General features: G+C 33.1%; 2 protein-coding genes across 2 annotated transcripts in view; one reads left to right on the top strand and one right to left on the bottom strand.

The window, feature by feature from the left end:
- NPF (neuropeptide F) overlaps positions 1-6825 on the bottom strand; it is a 28461-nt gene extending 21636 nt beyond the window's left edge. Inside the window, exon 1 of the mRNA XM_011508253.1 lies at positions 6794-6825. Coding sequence (XP_011506555.1) covers positions 6794-6810 — 17 coding nt within the window. The 5' untranslated portion in view covers positions 6811-6825. The remainder of the gene's footprint in view (positions 1-6793) is intronic.
- Np (serine protease notopleural) overlaps positions 1-23693 on the top strand; it is a 26885-nt gene extending 3192 nt beyond the window's left edge. The window contains exons 2-10 of the mRNA XM_011502766.1: positions 6836-6944; positions 15679-17763; positions 18783-18926; positions 19515-19694; positions 20880-20956; positions 21989-22089; positions 22163-22434; positions 22497-22651; positions 23192-23693. Of these exons, the coding sequence (XP_011501068.1) occupies positions 6836-6944; positions 15679-17763; positions 18783-18926; positions 19515-19694; positions 20880-20956; positions 21989-22089; positions 22163-22434; positions 22497-22651; positions 23192-23356 (3288 nt within the window). The 3' untranslated portion in view covers positions 23357-23693. The remainder of the gene's footprint in view (positions 1-6835; positions 6945-15678; positions 17764-18782; positions 18927-19514; positions 19695-20879; positions 20957-21988; positions 22090-22162; positions 22435-22496; positions 22652-23191) is intronic.
- The last annotated feature ends 706 nt before the right edge of the window (positions 23694-24399 follow it).

Here is a 24399-nt window from a genome sequence, read left to right as displayed (position 1 = left end):
TAGTCGAATCATCAATGCTCCAGAATGCGAACGAATATCTCAATGAAAGTCTAATCGTGTGCATACGCGTCCATAATTTTGATTTAATTTGGCATTTGGTAGTGTCAAAGGAGTATTCTCGGTGCATGATCGGTTAACTAAAACAACGCTGGAAAGTGGATATACCATCGTTAATTGTTCACATAACGGAAATACAAGCTTTTGCGCGTGTGTGTGCGTGCGCGCTCTCGTATACGCGTGCTTGTGTATGCGTACGGGATGAGGTGAGAGAGAGAAAAATATACATATTAACAGAGATTTATTAGATCGGTAAGGATTCAACGGGGTTCAAATATACAAAGTTCTTTAATTCCTTATGGTATTTGTAATGGGAAATATACAATTGTAAGCCTCGTTGTTCGCTTCAACTACCAAGTTTGGTTAATTTCCAATGTACACGAAATACGTCCAAGTTGTGATATTGTGTCATACGCAGCTTGTATCATCGTCACGTTTTATGTACCTGCTCACGGTATTACATACTTTACAACGTCTAAACGAAAGTGAGCTAAACCGTTATTGTCGACAAATAAAGGATAAGAATTTCGTGCTATGATTCAGGTTCCATTCGCCTCGGTGTATTAATGAATGTGAACGTTGTGTCTTTGACTCGGTATCAGCGACCAACCGAAATACAACCTCAGCCATTTTAAGTGGAAGCTCCTTTAATTTAATTGAGCTCACTGAAACGCTGTCACTACTTTGCCACTCGAGCCCAAAAGCAAAAATAAAAATATATTGACGGGCTAATCACCAGCTTTCCTTCGCTACGTAGTAATAATAGGAGCACTACGAGTAAGTGAAGAAAAACGGTTCTTTAATATTATTTAAATTGTACGCTTAATGCACGCGATGAAATATAGCAAAGGCACAGGCGAGTTACTCAAGTAAAAACTACCAACAGCGGGATAAGTGACGTTAACAACAGAAGGCAAACAGCAGATCTATGCGCACACTCTTGATCCAAACAATCTTTCTCACTGGTGCTCAAAAATCCTTTTATGTTTCATGTTCATCTCCCCCCCCCCCCCCAACACTCTTTACATTGCTGCATCGATGGCACGTAAACTCACGTGTATATCGCTGAGCCGTTCAAGGAAAGTAGCACGAACACAAAACTTGATAATTGATAAATAATTAATAATTAATAATTAATAATTGACTTTGTCAATCTATTTGTTGCTGCTGTTGAAAAGATTTAACGTTTAATTGAATGGGATCGCGCTCGGTAGGACATTTGTTTCTCTCCTGCCATAAGCATAAGTTCATCAATCCTTCAATACCGTTGAATTATTACTTTTTCAAGCCCAAGACGGCTAACAATGATGATACGTAACAGAATTAAATAAGAAATTAAAGGGAAGTTTTATTAAATAAATTAGAAATAATTATTAAGTGAGACGATCATCGGCTGGACAATATAACTCGTTTAATGAGAAAAAGATGCAGGACCGTGAGCTTGAAATTCACAGAAATTGGCTAAATTGTGTTTCTGTAATTACTTGACACCTTTGACAATTACATGCGACGTATTTACATAATCATTTCCCATAATGAATAGGTATTCACTGTACGCACAAAGTCTTCATTTATACGGTAAATTTCAGAGATTATTTATAAAATTATTTAATTATCGAAAGAAAAATGGAGTATATCAAAGAAATTAATTTTTTTTTTTTTTTATACATTGTATAAAATAATCATTATTTTTGAATTTCGAATACAATATTATATTTCAATGACAAATAGAAATTAAAGAGCGCTTGTGATTAAAAATCTCAAACATTTAGGCTTTATTTAAAAACCGCTTTATAAAATATAAAGATCACGGCATAAATTGATGAAGCTGTTCTAGTTTTTGAGCAGGCAGGCACGTTTCAATATTATCGTTTCAAAGTCCACCATATTAATAGTAAGTTTACTTAAAATTATGTATACTGGATTTTACGGCATTGCTGTTACAAAGACCGTATTTAATTTTCAGTAAAATAATAGAATAAAATCGAAAATACGGGTACCACGCACAATGTAACGGGACAGGGGTTTGGAAAGTAAAAATAGTTTTAGTCGTTGCTAAATTAAGATAGCACATTAGAAACTAGAACGAACCAACCAACGTGCGTATAACCTTTTCTCATAAACCCATAAATATATATTTATTCGCGTAGATTGTATTAATCTTTCGGTAAATTTATGCGTACAAGTCAATTTATTATGAAATACCACGATGTTATTGAGAATGAGCGTAGTGAATAATCCATACGGATAAGGTTGAATATCACTTTGTAATAACGCCTAATAGGAATAATAAGAAATAAAACGGATAATTTGATGTATTCAAGTTCCTTCGACATCCCAGAGCTTTTAAATTAAAGGAACCTACTAAACAATTCAATAATTGGCACTTGGTCATTGACCTTATACTTTTTGGCATTTTCGTTCACGTGGCAAACGGCTACTAATGCCGTACTAATGATTTTAATACGATATTTGACGAGTGATGAAAGTGAAAAAATAGAAAAAAAATTGGTTCGATTAGCTTCAATTAGTAATTTGTAAAATAATTTTACTTGTAAAATTATGACGTATAAGATTAAAATAATTGATTAAAGGTCATATCTTCATTCAAGGTCGTTTTTTTTTTTTTTTTTTTTTTTTTTTTTTTTATCAAGATGCAAATATATTGCAAAGTAGTGAATTTCAAGAAATTGTTTATTAATTTTTAAAAATGTATTTTAAAAAATTGTTATTTACAGGAGAAATGGTTCAGGACGATGGTTCTCTCCTCGGCTCTAAAATTTTATTTTGTTACATTTTTTAATTCTTTACTATCAGCAAAATGTCAAAAAAAAAAAAAATGAAAAAAGAAAAAAAAAACAAAACAAAACAAAACAAAAAAACAAAACAATAACAAAAATTCTAAACGAAAAACAAGATTTTGAATTGGCCATCTTCGTATAATCGTTATATTCTCTCGCTCGAGTATTCGCGATTAATTCATTCTATTCAGCTGAAAGCAGGAATGTTTAATTACAAGAATCTTTTCAATTAAAGCATTAATATATAAAAAGATATTTGTCATTTATATTATGATTATTATGTCAAAGATGTAATTTAATGAAGACCATTGAAAATTTTTTTACCCAGAGTCGAATGAAAATTGATAAATATAAAAGTACTCACTACGTATCTAAATGTTTAGACATTTGTTTGAATTTTTCCAAGTATTTAATATGCGATAATCTTATACGTTTCATATTTTTACATCTTTATTACATCTAAATAAATTAATTTTATACTTATAGAAAATGCCTACAGCTTAGACCATATACTGGTATTTCTACGTACGACTGAAATTCTAAAAGACTAATTTATTATTGCTTATGTTGTTACAATTCGTGCACTTACATTTTTCCTTAATGGTAATTTGTGCATATTATCTACTTTTTCGGTATTTTAATGAGATGTTTGGTTTTTTGTTTACAGTTTTTCTCGGTACTACGTATAATATAAAGTAAAAATTGTTTGTTAATTTAAGGAAATTCAACGTAACGATATGAGTAATTCGATAATCGACGTATTATTTCGTACAATTCTTGGAAATACTTTCCAATTAAAGTTTTTACTCACCTTAGTCCACTGCCAATAAGATTAAGTACCAAGTCTTTGTTGAGTATCATAATTATTATTGTTTTTCCAATTTTTGGTTAATTGATTTCTGCTATTGAATTTTTGCAAACTTTTATTTTTTAAATAATTAAGATTAGGTAAAACTTAGTCAGTGGCACATCGTTCAAAGCCAATTATTAAATTGATTATTTTCATATGTGGAGGTATAAACAAATATTTTTATTTTCACATAGACTTTATTTTAAAACAGATAGATAATGATTTATGCAGATAAATATATATATATACACATCATTTGTAAGTAATTTAAAGTAGATAAATGAGAGGCAAATGGCTAATATTCTTAGATATAAAACTTTATTCGTAATGTTTTATAAGTGTAAGATAATTGACTTTAATAAGTCTTATTTTCGAACTTTAAATGGTTAACTGAAATTTTCCAAGTTCACGTATCCCGAGCCTCGTTATCCTTTCCCAATATATATTTATATTTGATCTATTCCCCCTCATTCTTCTATAATTCTATGCAAAATGGTTAACAAAAAAAAAAAAAAAAAAAAAAAAAAAAAAAAAAAACAATTATTATCTCATGAAAATGTTCGTCTTTACGAAGCAATTGTGAGCCACTATGTATTTTAATCTTATTCGGATCGGGGGATGTATGGGCGTGGAAGATGAAATACGATTGCTGCAGTACCGTAAGGTCTTAAATTGGCTTCGAGTATAGGCAAATGGTAATGCACTTTACTCACTATATCGGATACCTCACTATATCTTCTGTATCGGCGCTGATTTGTCAACGTTAAGCCAAATCTTAAAATCTCTGAGTAATGCCAAGAGGGTTTGTTGAAAGGATTCGACGGGGTTTCTACGTACATAATTTATTACCTTCTACTCGACTTTCTATAAGCTTAAAAGGACATATATTTTAGATATTCTTCACATATTGTTAATTTCAATGCTTAGGTATGCCATTTTTCTTAACAACGCGTAGATATTGACTATGAAGATCAATAATTTTTGCGACATCGATAATTTTGGCAGACTTCTTACATTCTAATAAATATTTATTAAGTTTATTAAGAAAACAAATCGAAATTACAAAGAATTTTATATAATAAATTTATTTAGTTTTCACACGCATATACATATATACATATATATATATATATATATATATATATATATATATATAAGAACGTATATTATCATGAAACGCGTGTTGGCACTAAAATACTACGAGAAATTTAATAAACTTTAAAAGAATTAAAGATTACATAGTTGGAGCTCCTATATCGATGAAATTTGTCATTCTTAAAATTCATTATAATGTCATATTAATTATGTCGATCGACAGATAAGTATTGAGTGAAGATGTAAAGTCTAAAATAGAAAAAGGATGTGATTTTAATTATTGAAAATGATCGACAATTGAAGGACGAAGATATACTGAGAGACGAGCAGCTGCTCGTCCTTTTGAAATTGTTTTACCTCTCTTTCGGATTATTTTCATTAATTTTGAAATAAAACGTACGTTAAAGTTACCTTCCTTCCATTCGGTTCCTCATACATTAAATAATTTTGCGGGAGTCGAAAATTTTGCAGCACGATGAAATAAATATACAAACAAATACGATTATTTAATTATCTTTCAATCGTCTTATTATATTATTATGACAAATAAATATCCGCAATCAAGAGTGAATTGCGCGTAATAAAAACGTAATAATAATATTTATTTTTTCTTACATAAGAATTGAATTTATATGAAAAGCAGGTTTCAGGCTTCTGTTACGGAAGTTGTGTACGCTAGAAGAAGAGTGAGTATTTCAGTCGTATTTACTCCGCAAGCTTAATAATATGTACACGAGCATTTTAAATGCACATGCACGTGTTTGTAAACTGAATACGTATATTTAAAAAATAGCCGTAGAAATTATTAAAACAAATTATAATTTTGGTTCTAAGCGTTAAAAATACAAAAAAAAAAAAAAAAAAAAAAATTAATGCAATTTGAAGTACCGGGCATTCAGAGAAATTGTTGTATGTATTGTAATGATAACAGATATTACATAAATAACAACTGAGACACTAATTTTATATTAGCAATATGCAAATATTGAAATATTATTTTAATTATTTTAATTTTGTTTGAAAATTAAACGCGATACCTTACGTATTTCAATATTACAGGCAGACATTTATTGTTTGCCGATAAAGGTTTATTAACCATTAACACTGCAAGTTATTCTAAACTTGAAAAGAAAAAAGAAAAAAGAGAGACATAATTGTAAGGCGTAAAGAATTATGATTTTTTTTCTTCTTCTTCGTTTTGTTAACGATGTATCTTAGCCAATGCAAGTATTGATCAAGATAACTAGAAACGTACATTAAATATTGATTCTGCATTGATAAAAGTTACCTTAACCACATCATTCTCAAATATCTTAATTATTCAAACGATATCGAATACCAATTTATGTTAAATCATTAATCGGTTAATATAATTGGTAATTGTTATAATTGGTACGTTGCATTGCAAAGATAATGAACGAGCTTGTAATATTAAGTACAAATTCATCTTTTCATTTATTGAGAATACGAATTTTAAATCATATGATCCATCATATGACATTATCTATCTGAACCTGAAATTGAAAAATCGAGCATTAAGCCATTTAAGTTTATGGATGCAATAAATTGCGAAGAATGAATCTAAATTACCCTACGTACTTTACTACTTACCTGGTAAGTGGAGTATCTCAACGAAAGATAAAAGGTAAAAGAGAAAAAAAGAGAGAGATAAAAAGAAGAAAAAAAAAACCGTTTAAATAGTCTGGCCTTGAACTGCGTAATTACAACATGACTTCGCTTAGCGGACAGACGAGCCGCGACGCAAACCCTCACCAATCCCGTGGGAAGGTTCTCAGGTAGAAACATGGCCGTGTGTACGTGCATGCGCACACAAACATTGCATTCCGGTCTACCGAGGTCGGCATACCAAACTAAACAATTGGACCGACTGTAAAACACTTTAACAACGACTCTTATTATGAGTGTATACCATCCAAATACCCAACTAAATACTAATTTAACATGTCCACTAGGATCTTTTTATATTTACCATCGACAGCTTTTCATGTATCCTTTCGTCTTATCTTTACAGATGAGGCAACATCACAGGCATTTTCGGGCTATCGTCCTCATTTGTATTTTCCTGCTCCATCATCAAACACTCGCCAGTCCTGTTTTTGGCCCGCAGTTCCTTACCGGAGGTGAGTTCTGCATTTTATTTTACTACAAATACTCACTGTACCGTTACTTAATTCAACATTGAGCGACAAACGAAAGTGCGTAATTCGACTACTCTGCACTCGATAATACATCCTGAAAATATATAATATCGCTTTACTACAAGCCACTGAATTTTTACTAAACTAACTGAAATGTCTGATATTTATGATTTACACGTTAAACAAACAAAATGTAGAATTCAAAGTTACGCGTTTGTTTTAAGAAACATCCCACCAGAGGAACCCTGAACACACGAAACCGTTATAGAGAATGTACGAAAGCTTGTGTATTACTATTACAGTTTGAACGACTTTGTTTTTCTAAACTGACATAACGCAAGCGAGTGTTCATGTATTTATAGAAGAGAAAGAAAGAAGAACAAAACAATGATACTTACAACAATATTTCTTATTTATATAAAGTAATGTGCAGTTTGTTGTCGATGGTTAATTTAAGTAAAGCATTCCTGTATATCATTCCTGCATATCTTAATAATTTTTTTTACAATAGTTTAATAAACAATCTTTTTTTTTTTTTTTTTTTTTTTTTTTTTTATATTTAAGACAAGTATTTTATTTAACTTTATAAATTCCTTTTGTATGCTAGCAAATAAATAATATATATAATCTATCATATCTACGAATACTATATATAGGTATAATGGATCTCTGGTTGACCTCTACGAATTTATATTTTGAATAGGCTGAAATAATAATAATAATTATCATGATAATGTTCATACAAAAATATAAGATTACATTATAATATACTCGTATGTAATACACTTTTCATTTATTTATTTTTTATTTATTTTTTTTTCGTAATGATTGTATTACAATTTTATTGTATTGATAAATGAAATGATAAATAATGAAATAAATGAAATGATTGTAACAGTGAAAATTGTTAACAATAAAATTCTACGATTTATTAATAAATTTCTTAAAAAAAAAAAAAAAAAAAAAGCCAGTGTCTCGCGTTGGGGACACTTATCATTATAACGTGGGAGCGTATTTAAAATATCGTCGAAAAATAAAGAAGAATGGTTTTTATTCTAATAATAGTTGATAATTAATTTCTAAAGACTCGTAATATTTACGCGAGTGTACGCAAAGTGCACATAGACTAAATCACTCCTTTCCCTTCACCCTATCGTACTGCAAGTCGACTGCGCGCGCACTCAAGCTGTCTGTCGTTAAACATACAAAAAAAAATTGCTAAATGCCAGGATATTATTATTATTATTATTATTATTATTATTATTATTATTATTATTATTAACAATTGACATTGGCGATGGAAAATCGCCACACAAGTAACCGCGCACAGCCGGCGTCTTCTGGCTATTATGACGTCCCTGTCAAATCGTTACAATGTTGTTGTACCTTCCATGTAAAATATAATGCCTCCCGTAAAAGTGTCGCGCGCCCAGTATTACAGTGCGCGTTTATGTGTCGAGAGCAAAAAGGAAATTCCGTGCATACGAGTGGGCGAGGACGGCCGCGACATTGACCCCTGGCGACGTCAAAGTGGGCGGACCAGTCAGTTTAACATGATCCATAAGTGGGTCAGCAGCGGCGCGGCGAGTGCTCACTCGGCTTGGATAAACACGTGGTTCGCCTCTGGCTGAGCCTCGTTCTTTATTGCTGATAACCATAAATTTACTTGGGAACGAAGTTCGAGAAATGGCCGAACGTAGCGTACCGTATTCTTCTTCTCTTATGCTTAATCGTTCGTTTTAATGGCTCGACAGGCAGATAAAAGTATAATGCGAGCATGGATAATGATATTGAAAGAGTTTTGAAATGCGTTACTGCTACTACTGCTTTGGTTAATACATTTCGCGACCTTATCGTTGTCATTATGTTCTTAAAACGAGGATGCCAGTAGGTAAATAATACATGGACTTTTGTTGGAAGAAGGAAAAGAAAAATTTGTAAAAATCAACGAGAAGCGAACGAAAAAGTTTTAGAAAAAAAAAATTAAAAGAACTCGTATATTAGTATGTATTTATGGGCTATTTACTTCTCATATTTGTCAAATATTAAAAAAAAAAACATTAACAAAATCAATCGAGTCTCTTTAAACGATTACGCGGGTAGTCGAGAGCAGACAATTTCCTAACTCCCATCAAACCAAAAATTTAATAAAAAAGTTTACTACACTTTCCCTTCCCTTATAAAGAAATATACGAATGATCGTGAACGATGCAAAATTTGTATATATTTCCCTTATGTTTATAATATTAAACATTTATAAACAAAAATAATCTCTAAATACACTCTTTTCAGCATTGTTACGTTATCTTCTATGTTCTATATTCTTGCCAAGTGATTTTGTCCTGTTTTTTGTTTTTTAAAGGCGCTTGTCTCAACATTGAAATCCTTTTAATCTCCGTCTCTAAATTAACGGAGATAACGGTTCTAACTGTGTATAATAGTGAAATACAAAGTCCATTCGTTGAATTTGGATGCTAGTTGAAAAGAATACTTAGAACGTCAGAGATTAAGCAAACTTAAACTTTCTTTTTTTGTCCTTTGCATTAATTACTAAGGCATTAATCTTACGTATGACTAATATTATTTGCAAATAAATGTCAATTATAAATACTATTTGACAAAATTTTATTCATCTAATTATTATCTTGTATTAATTAAAATATATACATAAATAAATATATATATATATATATATATATATATATATAATTAACAATATATTATTGTTCTTTACGCTGCAGGTATTGAAAGCTTGAATTCTTTGAATTTCATGATTTGTTTTATATAATCATTTATTTTCAATATAATGACGCAACCTAGAGTGCATATAATTTATTTGATAAATTATTGTATTATTGATAAATTAATTTCCATTTTGTATGAAAGCATATAATTATAAAACATTTGTTTTCGATATTTGCAATTAAATTTGAAATATTTTACGAAAAAATTGTCATTTCTTAACATTCAATGGCAAACTTAATTTTATTTTAATAATAAGATACAATAACGAGGGCAACCTATTGAATTAGGAAATTATCAAAAATTGATAAACACAGGTTTTTTTTTTAACAAAATATTTCCATTATTTAAAAATAAAAGCAGTGTAGTTGTAGTAAGTGAAAAAACAAAAAAAAATTCTCCGTCCTTAAAATAGTTGCCTGCGTGTATTTATGAACCTGTTACATGGTTCTAAAAAATTGTATAACTATCTTCTCTGATTATTATTTAATTATCCTCCAAATTTGTCAATAAGAACAATTGATTGCTTAACCATACTAGTATTATATTCTCAGACATTACAATGTTTATTGCACGTTTATGTAAAGATATCATACACGAATCTCCTTACTATCACCTTACTCACTGATCAATACAAATGTAATATTAAAAAAAGATTTTTTAAACTTAACAACTATTTCGGTATTACACGGGGGTTTTTTTTATTCTTATGTTTTGTAATATATACCTGAAATGTGAAAATGTGAAGATGTCGAAATGTAAAGAAGAAGCTTTATTATTTAATATCTTGTCGAGTATAATGAAAAGGAGATTTAAATAGCGCAGGACAGTGTTTTCCTCCAAACGTATTACGCTACTTACTAGCTTCGAGAATTTTATTTTCACTCGATTACTTTTAATCCTACCTTAATGATGCAAATAAATAGCAAAATAATTCTTGATAATAAAATGTCTACCAAACTCTTCTTCTTTTTTTTTTTTTCTTCGTCGTTTCATTTACATATTTTTAATTACAATCGGTTATAGTTGGTCTAACTTTTTCAGTGTAACAGGATTACGTCAAAGCGCTAAGGTGAAATGCGCAAAAAAAAATAAGAATATTTTGTTTAATCAATGTTGTCGACATAAATAATTTCACAGACCCTTGATTGCATTTTTAATTTAATAACGATGCATGCAAATATCAATTTGAATATCTTTACTGTCAAGCGAACATAATTTTACTGGAGCTATGCAGAAATTAGCATAAGCTTTAATAAAGTTGAATGGTAAAATGAATGATGGTAGTTGACAGCGCGGATGTCAATTATAAATAAGAGTGACCATAATGATATACATATACATACTTTCTATGAGATAAAAATAAAAAGTATAAAATTTTCGTGTAAAATTAAATTTTTATTATGTAACGATGTAATTAAAATATCTGCCTTAACTATGAATCTTTTGTAACGAGGAAATAAGCTAACGAAGGCTTTTTTTCTGTTTTTTTTTTTTTTTTGTTATATATATATATTGATTGATTGATTGATTGATTGATTGAAAACAAGCAAAATTAATGATAAAACTGTCGAATGGCTCATACAAATGCAAAGTATGTCGACAGATTAAAAAAAAAAAAAACAGAAAAAAACAGAAAAAAGTTTGTAAGAGTATGTCGCGGAAAAGCTTTTAAACGGAGAAATGTTTATCCAATCTCTTACGACACTTCCTTACATTAAGAGTTAAGCATGCAAGCTTTTAAGTAACGGAACATAAAAGGATATTCATTTCGCTCTGGGATCCCCCAACTAAGAAAAGTATTAAGTAGAGTGCAGATGACAGTGGAATTGTATGTTAGTAACATTCCACTTGTGCTTGATTTTTCCACTTGACAACGCCCGCCACGCTATACTTTCTTCCCCCATGTGATTCATACGACACTTCCGCCAGCATACATTCTTTGCATGCGAAATCAAAAAAAAAAGATTTTCGGGTGCTTAGTAGGTGCTGACCAACTAACCTCGAATCGCATTACAGTGAATGTATTTCGATATGAAATAAGAAAAACTGTTAGATTTTATAATTTTTCTACGAAGTGCATCAAGCATTAACATAATTTCACGAACATTTTGCTTGTCACATTCTTTTGCACCATATTCCTAATCATGATATATTCTAATAATTGCACTTTCTTTGATTTAATTGAACTTTAGACAAATTGATATTGCATATGAAATTTGAAAGGATTAGTTTTTAGAATAAATGATTAAAAATATTCAAGCAACTGGTCACTTCAGCTATTTAAAATTCTTAATTCGCTTTAAGTCGTAACATTTGCTATTGAGAGAGTAACGAATGATTTAAATATTTTTGTAACTTTATTGTTGTTGGGAATTTAACGGGTGGAGGGGGGGGGGGATCTGTAAATTTAATCAAAGAAACCATTATTAGATTGTTAATTATTTGAAACTTTATGATCTAAGCGAATGAAAAATATTTTCCAATATCGTGCACGATGTATGTTAAACTAAAAATAACTTTCATTTAACGGTTTATGTATGCATAATGCACGAATAAATTCAGGTAAAATTATGTCTTAATTCCAATTTATTCCTAATTGAAAGATTTATCTTAATACGAAACTTCTAATATTTTATATACGCTCCAAGGTAATTTATTTTACAGCTATTCAATTTATAAAACTTATATTATGCGTAGAGTTGGCATACACATGTGATTGAATAAAAGAGATAAATTTTCAACTGGAAGCAGCGGAATATTTAATTTATAACGCATATTTCTAATGAAAACGATGAAAAAGACGGATACTAACTAGCAGATACTATATAAATTCATTTTAATATCAATGTGAAGCGAGAGGAAATTTCGTAGTGCGCATAAATATTTCGATAATAACGTCAACGGATAGTTATCATTTTAATTATGAAAAGTCAATTACGATAATTCTCTTGCGATAAATTGGAAAAATAAAATAAAAGAAATTTACTTGCTTGACCTAATATTTACTTATTCGATCTTTCTACTTTGATTACGATCATTCGCTGCCGTCTTCAAGCCAATGAATGATACATCTTACAATGGTGAGTGATATCGCCCGATAATTAGCGATTCCAAAGCCTTCGGAATTTGAAAAACAACTCACCCGCAAAATCTCAATTCCCGTACGATTAAACAAAACGATCGCAAGTGAAAAGCGACTTGTTGTTTTAAAATTCGATTCCCAAGCTTATTAACGCATTGATTGTGATTATGCGGCATTGCAAATACAATCGAGAAAGATAAATAAATGTTCAGGGTTAGAATTCATGCGTAAAGCCTAGGTTAAAATAGGAATCGTTATGCACTGACTCGTGTAAAATGATCCAAAGCGACGACGAGGCATTCGTTCGACTTGGATTTTGATGGCAGAGGTTAATTAAGAATTAAGATATATCACATTTGCCGCTGTGAAGATTTAAGTGAGCGCAAAAAAGTCCACTGAAATGATTATAAATCTTAACGAAAAAATGATGGGAAATTACGAGGAGGTGACTAATGGCTAAATAAAATAATGCTTTGGAAAAACATTAGGCTCAGCTGTTGCTGTTGACCTACTTTTATAGGCGGCCAACTGGCTCATGCATCGTAACTTAACGGTACCCCGATCCCGGCTTCTGGCTAACATTAATTCGCTCCTCCACAGACAGTGAATGGAACGACTCCTTAAACTTATCGCAACATTGCTTTTAAAAGTAACATCAATAGCTAGTGTGGATAAATAATCTGCCGATTTCTTATTAGATACGCTGGCATTTCGGATTAATTACGAAAATTCGTTTCACTCGGACTCTTGTGGAAGTCACGGAAACGTATGCGTCTTCAGTTAATCAACATTTGCCAAAAAAGCCAAAAGCAATATTCGACATGTACAAAAAAGGAATAAAGTAACATTTGCATCATTATCTCTCAACGCTATTTAGAATTATTATTATTATCCGTGCGTATAGTGCTTGAGCAAATGTATTTCACATTTCAATCTTAACAGTAATTGGTATCGTTACCTTAAAACTGTGTATTTCAACGAATATTATCAACAATATACAACAAAAACAACACCAAAAAAAAAAAAAAAAAATAAAAAACAACTCCAAACACTTGTGTGTCTAGCTTTCAATGATATCCGATATCGATATTTTTTTAAGGAAACAAGAAATTGCAGAGAAAATTCAATTAAAGTAGCTTAAAACAAAGAAATATATATTTTTCACAACAAAATCTGTGCCACGCAAACATATGTTCATACTTAACGTGGAGACGAATTAGATTGCAATTAATGAGCTTATGTAAGTGTAAGTATTGGTAAAACGTGATTTTAGTGTAAATTGATATTTTATACAGTTACCATTTCCATCATAAACATCTCTTAATTAGCTTCTCTTCACTGCATATGTGCACATGATATATTACATTATAGTAGTGAACAATTCTCCCCTCCCTTACCTCCCCCACCCCCATCCCCACCCCCAAATGTCATTTATTTTAATCAATTTTATTCACATGACAAAAAATGCATACTTGAACTTATACTCATAAAAATGTGTATTAAAATTAAAAAAACGTTCACTTATTATCATATATTTACAAAAAATATTACAATAAAATTGTGTATGTAAAATTGCTTTTATCGTTCAAAATATATACATTCAAAATTTTCTATAGTAAAATCACAATCTACGCACACGATTTATTCCATTAGAATCTGTTTAACATTGCAGTAATTACATTTCAAATGATTAGTATATATTTCAGTACATAAATGTAAATACGTGCCATTGTTTTATAAATAAAGTTTTATTATTTGGCCATAAACAAGCGTCTAATATTATTTTTAACAAAGCTTAATTATTTACTAATTTTACGTAGCATATAGTTTGAAAAAAAATATCATTTTTGTTATACTTAGTCAACAAATATAGTTAACAAACAAATATATATATATATATATATATATAAAGCTTATAATGATTGAAAGAAATAAAAATTTTCCACAAAATCGAGGAAATCAATATACTTTTTTGTTGTTGTTGTAATTATCTCTATCGCTCGTTAATAATCTAAAATAACATAATAATAATATAATCAGAATTTTTTTTTTTTTTTTTTTTGATTTTTTTTTTATGACTATTTAACTAACGTTAAAACTCGCGTAAGGTATGGCTGTTTTAATCAATTAAATTCGTTAGTTAGTATAAAGTTATTAATGGCTCATAACTTAACTCTACGTTGTATCATAATAGGACAAATCTAACATTCACTATTGTTAATCGTTAGATAATTTTCATACGAAAAAAAAAGTATAACTCGATGTATTGAAATCCTAGCCAAAAATTATACACGATCAGCTACGTACTGATAAATTATCAATATTTAACAAGGCTTGTAATTTGAATGAAATTTGTTTAACTAAGAATATCCCCGCGGCTAGATCGTTTACAAATTTAAATAATACAAAATTTTAAATAATGTTACTAAATCGTTCGAGATTATGTATCATGCTGTATACAAAAATATCTGCACGTAATTCATTAATATTTTTGTAAATATACATGATCTCTCTCTCTCTCTCTCTCTCTCTCACACACACACACACACACACACACACACACACGATTTATTATTGATAATTTGATAAATTGTTTAAAAAGCATAATGAAGACATTATAGTTAAATTTAAATTTATTTTAATGCTTGTTAAGAGGCATTGTTCCGTTATTTGTGAAATTAAAAGAAATACAAAGAAATCGATTCAGGTAGATTTAAATTTATAATAATTTATATGCTAATGGGCATTTTAATCAACAATAACAGTGTCGATTTCAATTAAGAATTAAAATCATAAATCACCGAAGCCCAATGGATATCCAATTGTACTACCACTCACTATTATTATCTTTTCAATAGCTAATTCGTGTTTTTATTTCTTTTTATTCAGGGACTGGAAGGAACATCAGGCATCTGCCATGTGTGTCACGGCGCACAGGTGAAACTGGAATATGCATGTTCGCATTTACTTGTGCCAAGGCGAATGGCACGCATCTAGGCACCTGTATCGATCGCTTTTATTTCGGCAGCTGCTGTAGGATCGATAGCGAGCCCGATATCTTCACTCAGGACAATACAATTGACATCGACAATCCGCTCTCGATATCAAAGCCATTCGCCACGACTACGACTATCCACACGTTCGAGAGCAATGACATTCCGGGAAATGTGGACAAGCCAAAGCCTTCAACGAGGCCGGCGATTAGCGCTACTACCGTATCTTCCGTGACAATAGTGACGGACAGCACAACGGTTAAACTTGCCAATCAGACGAAAGTGAAACCCTCGAAGATTGGGACGAAGAAACCAATCGCTATCGAATCGACGACGGAATCCATAAGACTATCAACGTTTCAGACGGTGCAAAATGCATCGGAACAGAGGCCGACCGTCTCACCAACTACTCCCATTACTTCGACGTCGAGGCGGCCACAGAGACCGAATATTTCTAATTTTAAACCAGTAACTTCAAAGCCAAAGCCAACTTCCTCAACTCCCGCACATCCTCCATGGACGTCGAATAGTGCGAGTGCAACAAATTCCACTAACTCTTCGACATCGGCATTTCCCATATCATCAAGGCCTTCCCAGCGCCCCATTACGTCCACGCCAGCTATTAATTATAGTATTGTTAGCAAGAAACCTTACACGACCGCGGGACACACTCGAAGGCCCATTTTGACATTTGGAAGCACGATAAAACTCGAGTACTCCGGTACCACGAAACCTAACTTGCCAACAACTCGACGGAACGCTACTACGACCAGCACTACCGTATCGCTGACTAATAAAACATCGATACTGGAAGATTCCGGACCCGTTACAATCCCAAATCTGCCGACCGTATCAAAAATCCCTTCGGCGACAAGATTTCCACCTAGAAACGTGACTGCGTCAATTACGACGTTTGTAACCGAGTTCACTAGTCAGCCGATTTCTACTACCGCAACGAGCGTAACTTTCAAGGATCCCGACCCAACGACAAAGCCATTGACCACGAGAAAACCCATCACCACAAAAAAACCTATTAAATATACGACAAAGCGACCAATAGTCTCGAAAAAGCCTCCGACGTCTTCGATTACAACAAGACGGCCTGCATTAACGACGAATGTTGTATCCACTACGCCTGCTTCTACGAAAATAACGATTTTAAATTCAACTTCGACAACTACGAAAGCCACCATTCCTTCGTCTATCGTAACTAGCAGTAGTACATCTACAAGCACAATTATAAATCCAACTAAAAAACCCTTAACTATACCGCCTATTAAAAGAACTACTACAAAAAGACCCGTAATAACAACCTCGCCGAGAGCCACGACGACCAGCAGGAGACCAACAATCGCATCGACCATCAAACGGCCAATAATTACAGTTTCTAAAAAAAATATAACAAGCTCGGCCTCGGCTCTCGAAAGCACAACTTCATTTAAGCCCGCGAATGTTACTAAAACGACAGCGACAACGACAACGTCGCCGCCTCCATCGTCCAAAGCCACCTCGCGTCCGCATATTGATTTTACAACCGATAAGCCCACTACGTTAAAAATTACCAGCAGTACGACATTGAGCTCGAACGAAACGGCAAACCCTATTAAGTATACCGTATCAACAGGTGCTTTAACTACCTCGTCGAACACCACCACCACCACCACCACCACCACCACCACCACCACGAGGATCACGACTCCCTCGACGACTACTACAACGAGCAAATCGACAACACCCCCTAGTACGTCTAACGATTCGATTACCAAACCATCTGGGCACATTCAAGTCACATCCGACGGTTTTGTAACGAGCAAAAAAAATGTAACTACATCACCGTGGAATGCTTCCACGGCGACAACAATGGCAAATGAAATCGACACGGAGCAAACAACAATGACACCAGGTATTGTTACTTGGATGTCGTTTCCCGATGATGTCGAGAGTGCAACTAAAAATCCGGACTTCTCGTCGATATTGCCAGGTAATTAAAAGATCACCGATCCTCCGATAAAAATAAAAGAACAAAAACAAACAAAAAAACAAAAATAACAAAACAAAAAAAAAACAAAAAAAAAAAACAAAAAAAAATAAAAACAAAAAAAAGAAAGCAAGAAAGAAAGAAAAACTAGGGATAAAATTAAAACTTCAAAGCAAACGAGTCGCAATATTATTGGGCCGGGACGTCGTAACGGTTTTACAATCCACCGTAAACTCTCTTTCTTATTCCCCTTTTCTTTTTTTCTCCCTTAGGCGCTATCTTCCTCGTCCTCATAAATATCTGCATCTCCGTTCTCTTCTTCAACTGTCCCTATCTTACTTTATACTCTTTTCACCATTTTATTCGCGATAATTTTGCAGCATTCCTAAGTTAATTGTATAGCTATCACTGCTCAACAACGTTTTTCGCAATAACTTCAATCCTCCCGAGAGATGTAAGATTGGCATTCTTTGAGCTTGATGGAAAAAACTTAATTGGTATCTGTGCGCGGGAAAATTTGTAAAAATCCATAGCATTAGAGCCGAAAAGATTGTTCGAAATAATTTTACAGTAATTTATTGTAATTGTAAGCGTGAACTTGAAAGATAATATTTTTGTCGAAAAAAAAAGAACACTTCAAACGTTCGAAGAAACATTCGGAAATTTTCAACGATTCAATAACACCGGCAATTGCATTCTTTTCCTTATAATACTCGCTACATCTTCTGGCTAAGAAGAAAATTAATTGATATGTGTACTTTAAGAGGACACATAACATTTTCAAACAATTTTCAACGAATAAACTTTCATCATCATCTACAAGTAAATATTTGGAAAATCTACATGTCCTATAATCAAGTCCACTTTTATGTCTGTCTCTGTCTCCCTCACTGTCTTGTATCGGTAATTTCAATACCACAATTCTTGAAACAAAAAAAAAATAAAAACGAAAAATCAAAACAAAAACAAAAACAAAAACACGGATGAAGAAAATTCGAGAAAATTCTATTTTCAAATTTTAGAAACAACTGAAACTGATTGGACACCTATCACGACTCCCGATGGCTGGATAATAATACAATCACCGACCACCGATAACTTCGATTCCGAAGTGCATTTGGATGTAAAACCGGTCACAGCCACGACACAAGTTCCCCTTATCTTGGGTAAAAATCTACCGTAAAATTGTAAATGTAATTACATTAATTGATGAGCAATACTTTCATCACATTAATGAAAATTACATGTCATTTACGTGACATCACCGGACTTGTCAGTCCCATAATTTACGATTCATTTTGACGTAAACTTTATTTTTAAGAAAATTTACATTTTCGTTTTATTTCGTTCGAAAGTAGTATTCAAAAAAAAAAAAAAAAAAAAAAAAAAAAAAAAAAAAATAATGACGACCAATTCAAAGATATTAGACAAATTGTATATTATATCGTCGGTAAGCAATAATATAATTACTAAATGATTTCTGTCTAACTGGAACGTGAAATTACGAACTATCTTATTTTCGATAATTTTTTCAAAGAGGAAAGAAGATAGTAGTAGTAGTAGTAGTAGTAGTAGTGAAGATGTTTTCATAAGTGAAATATGCTTACTCAAAATTTAAAAAATCGATATACAATATTTACAATGTTCACGTGATATTATAAATACATAAAAGCCTGCTCACGGACATTAATTATCAATCTTATAGATTCGTTAAATAGCTTTCATTGTTGTTTTTTCTTTCTTTTTTATTTTAGGTAAGCCGACAACGGACAGTACAACAACAAAACGAACAACGTCAACGACAACTCAACCGACTACCACCACCCAATCAACGACGTACGTCGATATGCTATCGACTATAGCATCCGTCACGATAACTTCTGCATTTACGGAAACCCCTTCGGCCCCCTTGAACATGTCAAATTTCAAAGACGGTAGGTGTAGCATGAAGTTATGTTAAGCCTTTTTTGTTTTTGTTTTTTTTTTTTTGTTATTCATTGAAAAACATAAAATTGTATTTGGTTAAAACGCATAGCTACTCAATGCCAAAGATCCTTGGTTTGTTCAGCGTAGCAATTAATAGCTTCGCGTCAATTACATATCATTCATGAAACTTAAATAAATAATTTTCATCATTAATCGCAGCTCTTTATATTCACATATCTAATGAATATTCGGTAATAAATAAACTATTGCGCGTACAAAGAACTCATTGGCCTTTATTGTAGTAGTAATATCAAAGGTAAACACTCAATCGTTTTCTATCACTTCATTATGCATTCTTTATAATTATCAATAATCAAAGACAATCGCTTTAAAATAATGCTAAGACGAGGCAGATATTTTATAATCAGCGCTTTAAAGCTTAATTTCAACTGTATTTTTTCATCATTCGATTACATTTATACAGTTGGTTGATCTAATTAATCCATGCATCTAGATTTTGTATTTTGTATAAGCAAAAGCAAAGTGTCCGTCATCTTCATTGAGCATCAAATTGCACGATAAATATCAAAAGTAATGTACTTTTGTACATCATCGATCACGTGGGAGCGATAATTTGTTGCCCTGATAATTAAAAAAAAAAAAAAAAAAAAAAAAAAAAAAAAAAAACCACAATTTCTTGTAAAATAGAAAAATTAGGATTTCGACCTATGGATGATATTTTTCATTTCATATTCATCTCAACGATTATATCAATGACATTATATTAAATAAATAATTGTGTAATCAATCGGTGTACTTATTGTCAATGCTTATATTCAACCAGTGAAAAGCAACGCTGAATAATGTCTTCTAATGCCATTAAACGTGAGTTTCACGCAAGATTATTAACGGAAACGATCTGTATTCGTGAATTCGGGAAAATGAGTGAAAAATGACATTTGTAATGATGACGGGTAAAAATGGCTGCATAAAGCAAAACAAACAAAATGAAACGAAAATTACCGCGAATCCAGACGATAAAAAAGAAGGGAAAAGGTAATGATGATACCGGTTCTACTCGCTCGATCCCCGATGTCTAACTATATGGCGGCACATGTTCGCCAATATGGCCGCCGTGATGAGACACGCGAATCTGCTCAAAGGCATGAACTCGACAATGTTTATACTTGCAGTTTGCGGGAGACGACTATTCCCGGAGTCCAGGATCGTCGGTGGCGACGGAAGTTCCTTCGGCAAGTGGCCTTGGCAGGTAAACGAACATAATTAAGTTTCTTTTAACCCAATCAATCGTCAATTATTGAAGCTCCTATACGCGCGCTCAAATGTATCCGCAATTTTTCATACTCTGGCAATGGGATTTATAATGGAAACTTTTTTTTTTTTAAATAATCTTCCAATTAATTAGTTTACTCGGATGGAGATGATACCGTTATTAACTCAATAGTGTTGTAAGTGACAAATTCATAGCAGACGCGTGCCGATCTCGTGAAATCGTCATAAATTGCTATTAAGTGCAAGAAAACTATAAGTGTATCGCCGACATAAGCTTATAATGAACTTTCGATGATAAATTTACAAATAAGAAATATAAAATTTATAAATTTCTATGATAGCTTTATCGTAAATTCTTTTAATCTTTAAGAATTACTGTAATTTGAAGAAAGTAGCGAGCAAATTTTACCATTAGTAAACATATTATTTGTCTATACGTGTTTTCTCGTTATGATAAAAATAGCAAACGAGCGCTCATTGAATACGCGGGTGAACAGTGAACAACAACAACAACAACAATAATAATAATAATAATAATAATAATAATAATAATAATAATAGTAATAGTAATAGTAATATCGATGAAGGACGCGTGTGTAATAAACGCCGCTAAATTAATGTTAAAGTGCGAAAGGTCGGAATTGGTGCAACATATAATCGCTTGTATAAATTCTTCACGAAGGAGGGCGGGAGGGAGGACGGGGTGGGGGAACGAAGTAACAAGGCTTATTAGCAATGAAATATCCTCGTTGTATTTTCTTCGTACGTATAGGCTATGGATATATATGTATATGTATATGTATATGTATATATATATATATATATATATATATATATATTTATATAACACTGTTTAACTTTGCCACGTAAGATCGCCGAGTCGTCGCATCTCGCTTCCTTTCCTTTAATTAATTGTCTCGGCGTGCGTGAGTCAGTCATCTCTTAAGGCCGAACATTTTCTTTTTCTATTTTTACCGCCACCAAAGGTCACGTTCTAATTACATTTTAGATCTCGCTCCGGCAATGGCGAACCTCGACGTACCTGCACAAGTGCGGGGCCGCCCTGCTGAACGAAAACTGGGCCATCACCGCAGCCCACTGCGTCCAGAAGTTCGTAGGAATCTCGATCGACTCTTAATATAGACGATCATCCCGTCATTATTAATTGCTCTTTCATTTTTAGCGTACTGCCGAGCGACCTCCTCCTGCGAATCGGCGAGCACGATCTGAGTAACGAGGAAGAGCCTTACAGTTTCCAGGAGCGCCGAGTGCAAATTGTCGCGAGCCATCCCAACTTCGATCCTCGCACGTTCGAGTTCGATTTGGCTCTGATGCGCTTCTACGAGCCGGTGCTGCCCTTCCAGCCCAACGTCTTGCCGATCTGCGTTCCCGACGACGACGAGGACTACGTCGGTCAGACGGCCTTCGTCACTGGCTGGGGCAGACTTTACGAAGGTGAGTTCCCGTCCCGATCCATCACACCACCAGAAACCAAAATGCCAACTTGATTTGCGCAGATGGACCGCTGCCGTCGGTACTGCAGGAGGTTGCCGTACCGGTGATAAATAATTCGGTTTGCGAGGGCATGTACAGGAACGCTGGCTACATCGAGCACATACCTCACATATTCATTTGTGCCGGCTGGCGAAAAGGAGGATTCGATTCCTGCGAGGTAATATTGCCTTTCAATAATCCTCGACCATAACTTTTAACGCTGCGCAAGCGCGCGTCGGACTTTTGAGAACGTTGATTTTTTTTTTCTCAGCTGCTTGACACGTATGATCAATCATACGGTCAAAGACGGTCGTCTTACTGATCGTGCGCGCTTTCGCGAGTACGAGCGCCTGTCTCGTCCATGCAAATTATTATTCGAATGTTCCACCTATCCTTTCAATGCATCGTCGATAGATATTTTCACGTTAAGTAGCACGCACGAGTCACATCGATCATTTTAAAGTCCGATAATAGACGAAAGACGGAAAGTAAATAAAAAGAAAAGAAAAGAGAAGAAAAAAAAAATCCTTATTTTTCAACGTGATAGTGAAAGAAAAGCCATTAGTCCTTGCACTAGAATTCCCAGGTACAACAAATCTTACCGATAGATATTAACGCGAGGGCCGACCGAAGCTCGTTCCTTTCCTCCGCGGCTCTTTCAGCTGGTATATAAATAAAAACAAAAGAGCAATAACGATAAAACGTACGTTTTACACAGGGCGACAGCGGTGGTCCTCTGGTAATCCAGAGAAAACGCGACAAGCGTTGGATTCTAGCCGGTGTCATCAGCTGGGGCATTGGTTGCGCGGAGCCAAATCAACCGGGAGTCTACACGCGAATCTCCGAGTTTCGCGAATGGATCAACCAAATTCTGCAATTCTGAGAATTGACGGTGAAGCATGGAAGACGCGTAGGTGCTGGATCTCTGGCGTCGCCTCTCGCTCTACGGACTTACGTCGTCCGATAATGTCCGATTGGCCGTGGAGTGAGTTAGCCCTCGTCTACTCACCCGTTAATTCTCGAATGTTTATAATAATCGATTATTGATAGTCAGCGAACGCACTTTATGCTACGATCCTTTCGACTTTTTTACTGGCGAACACCGACGTAAGATGTACTTATCTACCGACTAAGATGCGCAGTCGTTGTAGAGATTAGTTCAAAGTGAACGTGTGTAGGTGTTAGCAATTGGATGAAACGCTTCCCCCCCCCGTCCCCCGCCCCTCATATCTTTCTTTTGTTCAATTAAAGCATTGTGTAAATATGACTTTTAGTTATTGATGACGGATTTATTTGATGTAGTGGGGTGAAATTTAAAATTAAATTATTCTATGCAGCCTTATGTTTTTGCTTATTGTACGTCTCATTCCGAGCACTTACATAATTTACATAAAGTTTCTAGCAAAGTTGACTGTACTCAATGCAACATTGTTTCTCATTAACGCGCTCCTTTTTTTCCGTTCTTTTTTTTTTGTTCTTTCTTTCTTTCTTTCTTTCCTTTTTCTTTTAATATTTAAAAGCACTCTTAGTGATTATTAAGTAGTACGAACGTTAATTCGTATTTGGAAAAATAGATAAAAACGGAGCCTCCGACAAGGATTTTGTTGTAATTTTTGTATAATAAAATTAATATAATGTTTAATGCAGGGACTGTTGAATAGTAAAGGCAATTCGAGACGACGATTCACGAGCAAACTTCTTGCAAATAAAATAAAACAATACGTGCTAATACATAATTTTCAAGCATTTCATCGCAATCTAATAATCCGTACTATTTCAATGTTATCGTTAAACAAGCTAACGGTGCATTATATTATTTTGATGGAACAAACGATTAATCATTGAGGATTAGCTTTGATCGTTAAAAAGAACATGACCAACTTTCCTCAATTCATAATTCATTAACGAATTGACTCGCGAAGTCTC

Source organism: Ceratosolen solmsi, unplaced genomic scaffold, assembly GCF_000503995.2.
Source record: "Ceratosolen solmsi marchali unplaced genomic scaffold, CerSol_1.0 scaffold10, whole genome shotgun sequence".
Lineage (NCBI taxonomy): Eukaryota > Metazoa > Arthropoda > Insecta > Hymenoptera > Agaonidae > Ceratosolen > Ceratosolen solmsi.
This window is presented reverse-complemented; position numbering and strand designations above follow the sequence as displayed.